General features: G+C 36.8%; 1 protein-coding gene across 1 annotated transcript in view; it reads left to right on the top strand.

Moving 5' to 3' along the window:
* Positions 1-6892, top strand: part of CEP78 (centrosomal protein 78kDa) — a 25920-nt gene extending 19028 nt beyond the window's left edge. The window contains exons 12-15 of the mRNA XM_010180543.1: positions 466-543; positions 2400-2563; positions 4060-4210; positions 6368-6892. Coding sequence (XP_010178845.1) covers positions 466-543; positions 2400-2563; positions 4060-4210; positions 6368-6892 — 918 coding nt within the window. The remainder of the gene's footprint in view (positions 1-465; positions 544-2399; positions 2564-4059; positions 4211-6367) is intronic.
* Positions 6893-12152: the final 5260 nt, after the last annotated feature.

Genomic DNA, 12152 nt, shown 5'->3' with positions numbered 1-12152 from the left:
CTGCTGCTGTAATAAGGAATAAAATCCTGGACGAAGAATAAATTCTGAAAATCTAGGTATGTCTACTAAGAATATTTTTAGAGCCAGATTTGAGCTTTTGATGAGGTAAATTATTTAGTTAAAGATGAGGTTTGAAAAGGCAAAGGGGAAGAGGAGGAAGTAGAGAAGAACATACATTCCTGATGGCAGTATCATAAGCCCAAGACACTTGTGCTGTAATCTTATGTTACTTATTGCTATATGGCAAATCTGCTAAGTGAATCACACTTATTTTTACTTTCCTGTATTAATTTTTTGCATCCTAGAGTAATGTACCAGTAGACCTCTGTTGTGTATTTTTGTAGAAGTTATGTTATTGGTTGGAATGCTGTGTAATAGTTGTTAATTGGATATGTTGATTTTTGTATAATATTGCATCTGACATTTTGGGATAAATTTCATGTTAGTTTATTCATGTTATGATAGTTAAAGCTGGAAGAATGCATGCAAACATTAAAGGAAGAACAAAGAGCCAGATTAAAGGCTGAGGAACGGATAATGGAGGTAAGGATACTTACGTATTAATCAACTTGACTTTTAAAGGAGGCACTGATCAAGCTATCAATTTAAGTAGGAGTAATTATCAATGACCTCTAATGTGTCAGCTTCCAGAGTTTCAGTTCAAAGTTGCATGGATCAATTGCTAGCCTAAAGGTAATGATGAAATCTGCATTTAGTAATGTGTGTTTGTTTTCTTGATCCTATTCCAGAGCCTTGAACTCCAGGTCAGGCTACTCATTCAATGTGTTTTAATTTATTTGATATATTATTTACAATCTGGGGCTTCCTGATACTTGTTTTTCTTGAGAAAGTAGTTGAATCCGTTTGCAATTTGCAGCAGATGAATAGTTCTTTGAGATCTCCCACCTTCTTTATCATTACTTGTACTGAAAAGCTGTATGTTGTAAATGTTGTTTAGTTTGGCTTATTCTGTCCCTTTGGTTTTTAAGTTTTGTTTCTGCAGACAGTAAAAATGTCAGAAGGTTTTTGTGTAGCATGTTGGCCATAGCAGTCAGTTGTTGCAAAGTGCAAGTTCGGATTATGACAGAACTGAACTAACAACTTGTCACAGTTAAATTGTGAGGTCTGTTTCACCTCCGTCTGTTGTTGCTAACATAAGTTCCTTTTGCATTAATAAGCAAAATCTCTTCTAATAGAGTTCAGTGTAACATATAGTGTAAATGAATAGATTTGGTTATTATATGTGTTCTGGGGTGGAATGAAATTGTGGTACTCTCTGGAACTTGAGCAGCAAGTGGTGCCCCACAGTAGAGGAAACAGATAGCCACAAAGAACTCTGCACTCAGCAGGATTCATTATAGTACTCTGGTGCAGCCATTCCCATCTTCCTGCAAGGTGAAGTGCACCAATGGGCTCTGCTGAATATCTGTTGTTTGAACACTTAAATGCTCTTTAGGCTAAATACTCACTGCAACAAATTTATCTGTGTCATACTAGACAGCTTGGACCTAGCACCTTGTCACAGGAGAAGGGATAATGTCAGTAGCTATAATATCCAAAATTGTTCATTTTGGTGCTAGTTTAACAGCTACAGTGCACTAGACAGATCTATATTATACTGTCCTCCTCTCACAAAAGATGAAAGCAAGCAAGCAAGCCTGTGGTAACAGTGATTGCTTAGCTATAATCTTAAACAAGTATCTGAGTTAATGTTTCCCTCAGAACTCTGTGTATTCTACAGTTACCACTTGACTTTCAGTTTGTCATTGATCTGATTGATGTTCAATGTGAAACAAAATCAAGTGAACTTAAACTTTCTATTTTGGGGTGCACACTGCAGGGGTGAGATACAGTAGTATGCATTCCTTCTGATACATCGGAGTCAATATAAGGAGAGCATTGACTTTCATTAGGGTTTTCTACTAGTAAAAGGATTTTTTTGGTATTAATGTGTTATATAATACATGCGAAATAACATATGAAAGGCGATTTTCTTTGCTTGCACTTGCTCTGCAACATTCTGTACATACTGAAGGCAGTGCTGAGCCAGCAGTTTTGTGTGCCTGCAGCAACTTCTCTGTGGTAGCACAGAATTGCAGCTGTGAATAAACAAACCTGCACAGAGCTCAGTGTAACTGTGTCCTGAGTATTTCTGGTAGAGCAAGCTCTGTATCAGTTATACTAGTTACTGTGGGTATTTCTCTTTGTGATATCGCTCTATAGGCTTGCAAAGGTGGGGTTGGTATTTTGTTTGTGGGTTGTTTTTTGGTTTTTTGTTTGGTTTTTTTGGGGTTTTTTTGTGGTTTTTTTTTTGTTTTTAAACTGACAATGATAGAAATTACTTTGTTCTTTCTTTTTTCTTTGCCCACCTACCCCTCCCTTCCCCTCCCTTCCAATAGCTGGAAATGGAAAATGCAAGATTAAGGAATCTAAATATCTCCCTGTATGAGGTTCTTCAAGCGCAGTCAGTAACCAATATGATTTTGGAAGATGATTTTCTAGACAGCATTGAGAAATCTTTCCAAAAGTTTCACGCTTTTTTAGACCTCCTTAAAGATGCTGGGTAGGTTGTCACTTTACTTAAGTCTTACTGTTTCTGCTGAGATTTCTTTCCAAAATTATCCTTCCAATGAAGTATGTTGCCTCCTCCCTCCAGATCTCTAGGACTGTACTCGCAAATAGCAAAGGAAGAAAAATTAACTATATGTACTTACTCTTTAGTCTTTTCTCAGTGGGAAAAACATGATCTAAGCACTGTCCAGATGAATTAATGTATCTGTCCTTAGGAAAGGTTTTCAGGAAGCCATTCCAAAAGAGAGGAAAGCTTCTCTTAATACATGTTTCCAAGTCTTGGTTGGGTCACCTGTGGCTTTTGACATTCCCATAATACAAAAGGCTCAAAATACAGTTGAACTGGCTTCAGAAAGTATCCTGTTGCCTGCAACCCCTAAAACTTTTACTAATTGAACTACAGAAATCTGAATGGATGAATCTGTCCTAGGTACTTAAATTCTGGGTTATATAGTATTACTTGAAATATTTTAGAGAGTATTGATTAAAGTTTGTCTTAAGGCTCTACCACTGTACCTGCAACTTTCTCAGAGGACTGTTCAGCCTTCCCATTTGTCAAAAAATTTTAGCTTAAGTTCTCAAATCTGCCTTGTAAAGCTGATGTAGCCAGTCATGGCAGTCTCATCCAGGAGAAGGAAGGAATGATGCAAAGATACATTTTAATCTAATCTGCATGTTCAGAGAAGGCCACAGAAGATTTTATTTGCCCTTGCTGCCTCCTGCTTCCATCTACTGCCAAATTGTGATAAAGTAACGTCCTGAGGCTGTGTTCTTATTCTGTGCCAGTGAACTGGTAGAGCTGCTATTACTTTAAATATTAATTACAATCTTTAGAGGAAGGAAAAAATGCTCTCACTATGCAAAAAATAATTTTTTCAGATGAGTCCTACATCAGTTCATGCTAATAGGGAGCTGCTCTGAAAGTTGCAGAATTCCAGTCACAAAGACTTGCTGTTTTCAATAAGCTTCCGTTTCATGCTGTGCTATTAATTGATGGCTACAAGTTCTCACTTGTTGTTGAGGCTTAAAACACCCAAGTGGTAGGTTTGGCCAATTTATAAGATGGCAGGTGAAACAACATAACTGCATTTGTGAAGCATATAATTTGATTTGGCTGTTGGAGATTATGCTAGTCTGGGAGATGTGCATCAATCTCCTGCCTGAATGACAGTCTTAATCTTTGTTCTGCCTGGCAGGGAATCTGCTCTGAGATCAATGCTAACTGAGAGAACTTCATTCTTAGCCTCATAACACTGAGGGAAAATTGACAGTTTTGAACTTGCAGGCTAATTTGCGCAAACCTAGGAAAATAGCTTTAGCTACTTGTTTTCACCTTTATTAAGCTGTTTTGGACTTCTTAGAAAATAGTGGGAGAAGTATCTTCAAAGTTACAAACAGATTCCAGTTCTTCTTCTGGTTTTGAATGTTTAGATCTTTCACAGGGTAAGATTTTTTTGGTGTCATTTTCTATTAAACTTTATTTTCCAGACTTGGACAACTTGCTGCATTAGCTGGGATAGAGCAGTCGGATTTTAGTGTTTTAGAGCATCCACAAATGAATTCTTCTAGTAAGCCTGCTAATGTGCTAAAGGAGAAGTCTTTTGAAGAAAAAAGACAAGAACATGCCCAGAATAGCGAAGTAAGTTTATAGAGGTTACTTGACTCTATTAATGTACTTTTCAGCCCCTCTGATTGAAAGTAATGATTACCAAGTGATCCATGAATTTGTTATTGCCATCTTTTGCTGTAGCTGTATTTATACAGATCATAATAATTCAGTGATTAGTGTACGCTTTTTAAGTGATTACCATTTAGAACAGAAACCATAGTATTTTGTAATGTTCTAAAGAAAGTTTTGGTGGTAATTATGTTGTTTCTTATTCTGAAATACAAAGTTTCAGTAATGGTATGCATCCATTAAAAGTGGAAAATATAATTACTAGATTTTTAAGAAACATTTAATAATGATGTGTAGTGGTTTTAAAAAACTTAGTTTGATAATAGAGGGTAGTACAGTATGCCTATTGAAAAGCAGGAATTTTCTTAATTTATTGCAGGGTATGTGTCCAGTCCTGTTAGATTCCTCTGTGGACCATGCCACGAATTTCAGTCAGCTACAAATTTGCCATATTAACAACCTAAGGTTTTAGTTTCTACTGTGATGTCAGTAAGTAGAAAACCTCCTGGATTTTTCAAGGAAGGTACTACTTAAGAACCCCATCAATCAACCAAACAAAAAAAAACCCAAACCAAAACCAGGTTCAAGTTTCTAAGGCAATTAAAGATACAGGCAGCCTACAACCTTGTCCCAGTTGGATAAAACTGTCATGCTAAGAATCATTGTGCATTCCAGTTGTTTCTTATACCCAATATGTTCCCTATTAAAGTGTTACAGATTCCTCAATAACATCATGAGCTTCTAAAACATGATGCTAAAAAGTGTTTGGTTTTTTTAATGAAAGGAAAGGAATTTCTAGTTTTGCAGTTTGCATTTGCTAAAGTTATTCAGAGTGATAGAATTCTCATTATAGGTTTGTTAACATTTGTTACAGTTTGGCTTGCTGCAGTGTTTTCAGCTGTTGAACTGTTCTGCACCGTGACATTAACTTGTTCATGTTTGATTTAATCATTATTTTTCTAATACATCTACATTTAGAAGCCTGAGCTTAAAGTTTTTTGAAGCCTGGGGTTTTTTTAAGTATATATGGCAAAGAATTACAAAAAGCTTCAACTAACACACTACTCTCATACTTGCCTCCTAGTATTGGTTAGTTCAGATTCTTGTAGCAGCTGGGTATTGTAGGATAGACTATTGGGATCACAGTTACTGTGAACTGTGAGCAGATGTAATAAATTGCAGATATTTCAGAATGATAGACATGATTAGGCTTTGACTGCTTTGGTGTAACTGACACATTTCTGTAGTATAAACTTCAAGCTAATATGCCTATTCTGTGTTATGCCTATTCTTGTGGCCAAGAAGGCCAATGGCATCCTGGGGTGTATCAGGAGGGGGGTGGTTAGTAGGTCGAGAGAGGTTCTCCTCCCCCTCTACTCGGCCCTGGTGAGACTGCATCTGGAATATTGTGTCCAGTTCTGGGCCCCTCAGTTCAAGAAGGACAGGGAACTGCTGGAGAGAGTCCAGCGTAGGGCTACAAAGATGATCAAGGGAGTGGAGCATCTCCCTTATGAGGAGCGGCTGAGGGAGCTGGGTCTCTTTAGTTTGCAGAAGAGGAGACTGAGGGGAGACCTCAGTAATGTTTATAAATATTTAAAGGGTGAGTGTCACGAGGATGGAGCCAGGCTCTTCTCGGTGACAAACAATGATAGGACAAGGGGTAATGGGCACAAGCTGGAACACAGGAGGTTCCACTTAAATTTGAGAAGAAACTTCTTGTCAGTGAGGGTGACAGAGCACTGGACCAGGCTGCCCAGAGAGGTTGTGGAGTCTCCTTCTCTGGAGACATTCAAAACCCGCCTGGACGCCTTCCTGTGCAACCTCATCTAGGTGTTCCTGCTCCAGCAGGGGGATTGGACTAGATGATCTTTTGAGGTCCCTTCCAATCCCTAACGTTCTGTGATTCTGTGATTATTATCACCCTAGCCGTCTTCTGAAACTTGCTTGCCTTGAAAGGTAATAAAAGTTGTATGATCACTATTATCTCTGGTTTTTTTCTATATTATATAAAAACTTTATTTTACTACGCAGATTTTAATATATGGCAGTTGCGATACTGGATTTTTTTTTTCTAGTTGCAACAGTATCTTCATTGAAATCTGAAATCTCTTATTTCAGAACAGAGCTGGAGACATCCAAATTTCTTTTCCTGTCACGTTTCAATGCCAGATGGCTGTGAGTAGCAACTTCTCTGCTCTTAAAGAAATACAAGAACCTCAGACTGCTGGACAACAGTACCAACCAGGCTCATGGAATGAAAATGAAGCTGAAACAATTAACCAAAATAAAGAGGATAAACCTCGATATAGTACTCCAACAGTCTCTGACAGAAGAGTCAAACAAAACGAACATGCAAAAGGACATCATTCAGCAGGGCAATTGGTTACCAGTCTGCATTCATTTTCTGATTCCAGCATAAACATTAAAAGTAATGGTAGCAGAATGTCCAGTGGTGCTTCAGGTGAAAAAAGTAAAAATGGTTCCTCAAAGAAATACATCCCTAGAGCAAATGAAATGGCAATTCCAAATGATGGAGCAAGAGGAGACCGAAGCAGACTGCAGACAGTAAATCACTCTGGAACGGATAGTGTAGGATCTGGCTCTGAAATACAGGAAAGTATCCAAAGTGTTACCAGCATTTGAAATAGTTCTGAAATGTTTGAACTATTCTTTACACTTGCAAGATTAGAAATAAATTTTTGATGCCCCAGTATAGTTTTTTAATTGTTTGTAAAGACTTTATAAACTTTTAAAGCATTGCATGCTCTTTAGTATTCCTGTTTCATGTTTGCATTACTTGTTTCCAAAAATAAAAATCTAGTGGTAAGTGATGCACTGGTAGAATGGTACCCTTCGGTTTTTATTACATACGAAGGATTCCTGGTGTATGGAATAACAGATGTTGTTAGAGAGTGTAAACTGTTTTGAGCTAATAAAATTAATTTGAATACAAATTTTGCTCTTCATTTATTTCCAGTGTATTGCAATGGAAGGGGAAAAGATGGGTTTAGAACAAGCATCAATTCATGCCTAACAGTGTGTGGGTATGACATTCCTAAATGTAGTGGAAGTTTCAGATTTGAAAATGAGCCCAGAAACATCTCTAGTAGAAATATTTAAATACATTCTTTTTTATTGGTATGACTGAAGATCATAGAATAATACATGTTGGAAGGGACTTCTAGAGGATGTCTAGTCCAACTCCATTTAGGTTGCTCTTAGCACCTAGAGAAATGTGAGCACGTAAGACTAAAATAATATATTTGTATTAAAACTCCTGAGATTTGCTCCCCAGCCTCTTGTTTTTGTAATTTTGCACAGGCAACTGATTTGCAGCTTCCAAACAATGGCACAGAGTAACATAGATTTTGTTTTGCCTAATGTATCCAAAATCATATTGTTTTACACCAGGAGTAATAAGATGATGCACTTCAGTATGGCTCTGAAAAATAAAGCAGTGCCTTCCTTTATATTTGTACACTTGCCTGAGTGCCATGAGAAAATTTAGGATTATTATAATGTAATAATTATAAAATTACTAATTACCTTCCCTAAGTGCTGTTTTGAATATAAATGGGAATTCTGTAAAATTAAACTTATTAGCAAGGGTTGTAGAGACAATGAAAGTGTTAAACATTTAAGTAAACTTTAGGAAAATGTTTTTAAGCAACATAAAACTTGCATTTGGAAGAATGAAATAACCTAAACTGTTTTATTTTAAGGTTTAAGCCTAGGTAATTTGGTTTAGCAAGGGGTGTTAATTTTGCTTTTGAATGAATCAATTTTATTTCCTTAAAATAACTTCTGTTACCTTTTTCACACACGCATACTTGCGTCAGTCCTGATTGAAAAGAAATTTCTGAAATTGCAGTACCAAACTCTGAGGGATTGGTCAATAGAATCTGACATAAAATGCTTATCTTTATGAGAAGTTAAAATGTTGAAAAGTCATGATCATGAAAAGCTGCCTTTTGAAAAACCAGATCAAATATTTTGCCTTTATTTCACTAGTTACAGTGCCAGCTGAGATTGTGAATGATCATAATACTTTTAACCTGTTTGATATTAACTTTATTATTCTTGGCAATGTGTATGCTGTTTGCAGAATGAAGGGGACTGGGAGATGGAACAATGGAATATTTTCACATGCAGGAATTAGATTATTTGGGCTGAGCTAATGAGGAAGAACACAGTGTAGCTTTCTTTTTACTGTGTCATCTGTTATGAGAACTCTGGAACATGGAAGATCTGTAGAAATTCCTGACTTCAATTGCTTGACAATTATGAAGAAACTCATGAATCCTCAAATGGAAATTTTCTACTGAGCAAACAGCACAAGATTACCTTAGCTATTGCAATATTGCACAAGTAATTGCACAATGAAAGTACATTATTTATACAGACTTTGTCACTTCAGAATAATAATAGGTAATACATTAATCTATGCAATTGGTAAGATATTCAACCAAACATTTGAGATCTATTGCTTCAGTCATGATTCTTTGCTTGTGACTTTGATTAACAATTGCACACAGTCAGTTTCTTCAGCATTAAAGTTCCCTTTTTAAAACTAAAAGTCTAAAGCTAATCTGTGAAATGCTGGATAAAATTATAAATTCCAAAGTTTGGATTTGTGAGGATAGAAATTATGAATCTGTTGTTTGTCTCTAAAAATACCATAAAGAACTTATTTAAAACAGTTTATGTATTGTACGCCCATAAGAAGGTGACATAAATACTTCTAATGTTAAATGCTACTTGTATTTGCTTTTGAAGTATGAATTGTGTCAAAAATCATTTAACATAAAATTGAGCAGGTGGTATATAATTTAGATGGACATATTTTTTTCAGTGAGATTAGTACTTGAAAATCAGAAACTTGAAATATTCTCCATCTTGTCACTGATGCTGTTGTGTATATGGAGCTGAATGCTGCATCTGAGGATCAGTAGAGATAATGGGTGTAAGTTACCTGGGAGAGAATATTTTTAAGACTATCATGAATATTTCAGAAGTTTCAAGGTTTTTACTTAAGACTTAAAATGCATTTCCAAAAAATATTTTGTATATATAAATAGAAGTTATTTTGTACATATAATTATTGTTTAAAATACAGTGTTTTAACAATTTTTTTTTAAATAGTTTTGTGTCTATGTATACATGCAGTTTAAATTATTATGAAACGATTTTACCCTGAGTTTGGGTATAAGCTGTTTCAGCCCTTTGCTATTAGTTGATGTTTTACGTATTTGTCGGTGTTCTTGTTTGACATAAAAGCCTGAAATCAATAGGCCAGCTATTTGCTAGAGAACATGTTACTGTTTACTTATAAGACTCAAGCATTTTTTTCTCTCTTTCTTTGGGCTTCCTAAGAGTTACTTTTCAACTTCATAATTGCAATATTTGGAGGGATATCCTCTGAAAAACAAAATAACCCCAAGCCCTTATCTGAACTACCTGAATCTTAAGTCCCACCAAAATTTGCTAGTGTCACTGGTTTCCTTGGCCAGACACCCCAGCTGCCTCCCAAAACAGCCACCAGGTTGCTATGTAGTCAGCGTTATTTGTCTTTTAATAATGACATCCGCTGACCATTTATGTGCCAGACAGAGAACTTGTGTGTGCTCGCTCTCCTTGGGTGCGTTGATTCTTTTCCAGCAGTAGTCAATGAAGGTTTTTCTGTCCAGCACAACATGAAGTCATGATGAACCTTATAAAAGTTCATTGAAACCTCTGAAATTTAATTTAAATATTACACTTTCTCTGTTTTGTTTTGGTTTTTTTTCCAGTTATGCATCATAATAAACAGAGCTCTCTACTTCTCTGTTAATTATGCAAATTCATATTTGCCTGCAGTGATTTGTTGCAGCTGAAGGGTCAGTTTCTCTGTCAAATGCTGGAAGCCAGAAGTGTTCCTGAAAGTCATGGTTTTGAAAGCTTGTATTTTATATTGGGTAACTATGTATAATTGATACAATGTTTTAATGGATTTTGATGTATTAAAACCCCCCGTAATTGCTAGTAGTGAATTATTAAAATAGGAAAAATCTCAATTCAATAGAAACAAATTCACCTTCATCCTCACCAGCTGTAAAAGCGTAATAACCCCTCGTATGTAGCGAAATCTTACTCCCTGTCAATGCACAATTTAAAGTAGATTTTCTGAAGCTCTGGCTGGGGCAGGGCTGCCAGCTCTGCTCTCATGGCAGCTGCTATATTGACCCTTCTGGCTGGGATGTGATTTTCCAGAACTGAAAAACTACAATACCTGACATTTACTCCCTGCGTTCTAGGCTGATACCAGCACCAGCTTGCCTAGTTTCTAATTTTGTGGTCTAGCTCGTTGTGTCAGGGGTTTGAATAACACTTTTAATTCCAAAGTTTTAACTTATCTTGTGGTTTGTGCCATACTCTTAGAATTTAAGTCTGATCCTGCTCGGATGTTGAGGGACTCCTGCAGTAGTGGCCAGGCTTACTGTCCTGACCCACAAACTTGAACTTTTATTGACTGTTTCCACTACCCTTTCCTACCTAGGATGCCTTTACCCCAACAGGTTGGAGTTTGAAGCTGTCTCTCCAGGCAAATCTAGGTAGTTTGGGTTTAACACTGGGAAAAGCCTGTGTGAGGAGCTCATATCTCTTAAGCATTTTCTGCCTGAGACTTTAGTAAAAAGTACTGTAGTCGCATCTATATTGTTACTGAGCATTTCAGTTGAAGCTTCTAAATATAATTAGAACTAATTTTATTAATTAGAAGTAGTGTAGTTGTTCTGAGTGTTGTGGTCTGAGACATACTTCAAAAATACCTTGGTGTTTTGAAGAGAATATATCCAGCTTGTAATGTCCATGAAGTTTGCTGTTATCTTTAGAACTGAGGAGCCTTCAGGTGTCTGAAAGGGAGTTTGGTGAGTTTTTAAACTACAACCATTGCTGAGATGAAGGTTATCTTTGCTCTAAAACCACTGTCTCTGTCTGGAATCTGTTAAACAAAATAACTTGTATATCATGAAAATCTACTGAATAAATACCAGATGAGGCTGTAATCTGTGAACTCTTTCTATCATTCTAGGTATGACCTGGCTTGACAGGAAAAAGAGCAAATTCAGGTAGTTAGTATTTGTTCAGTGAAATAATTTGTAATGAAAAGTCACCTATTATATAAATGTAAATATTGGTTTTCACAAAATAATGTTCATTGGCACTTTCATTTCTGAAAAAAAAAGTGCAGATTTGGTATACAGATGATTAATGTTGGTGATAAACTTGGTAAACATACATAGATCTAAAGGAGGCTCAGCATTACAGGTGTTACACCTTAATTACATTAAGGTGTTTTAAGTGCTGTCCTTTGTGCAGCTACCTATGAGAATCACGGGTCTCACACAAAATAGTCAAAAATTATGGGACTCCATACAGTCCATCTGTTTTCAATCATACTTAATGGCCTGTTTTCTCAAAAGTTATTTGCTGCTCCTTCCTTTAAAATAACTTCTGAAAACCGATTGTAGGACAGTATGTCCCTCACTAAAACAATTACAAGAAACTGAACAGCTGAAGTCTCTTCTCTAACCACAGTTTCATTCTATTAACTCTATTAACAAGGTGCCTGTGGAAAGAAAGGTTTAGCATCTCGGGATATTAGCCGAGGATTTGGCAGACTTTGAGGCAGGTCCCAGCTCTGCTACCCATTCCCTAAAGTTAATTAAGTTTCAGAGCTCTCCCGGAAACCGAAACAGCAAATTGTCCTCCACGGGCTGTCTGAGGAACGGCACACGACGAGCAGGTACTTCCCGCGCTTGAGAAGGTGGGCATGCATCCGAAACACGAAGACATTTCGGTACAGCAGGGAACACCCCCCGGGCTCGCTGCCTCATCACGCTGCCTCACCCTGGCCGCGCTGCCA

The sequence above is a fragment of the Mesitornis unicolor genome, unplaced genomic scaffold (genome assembly GCF_000695765.1).
Source record: "Mesitornis unicolor isolate BGI_N332 unplaced genomic scaffold, ASM69576v1 scaffold21443, whole genome shotgun sequence".
NCBI lineage: Eukaryota > Metazoa > Chordata > Aves > Mesitornithiformes > Mesitornithidae > Mesitornis > Mesitornis unicolor.
The sequence above is the reverse complement of the archived record's forward strand: the minus strand, read 5'-3'. Positions and strand labels throughout refer to the sequence as shown.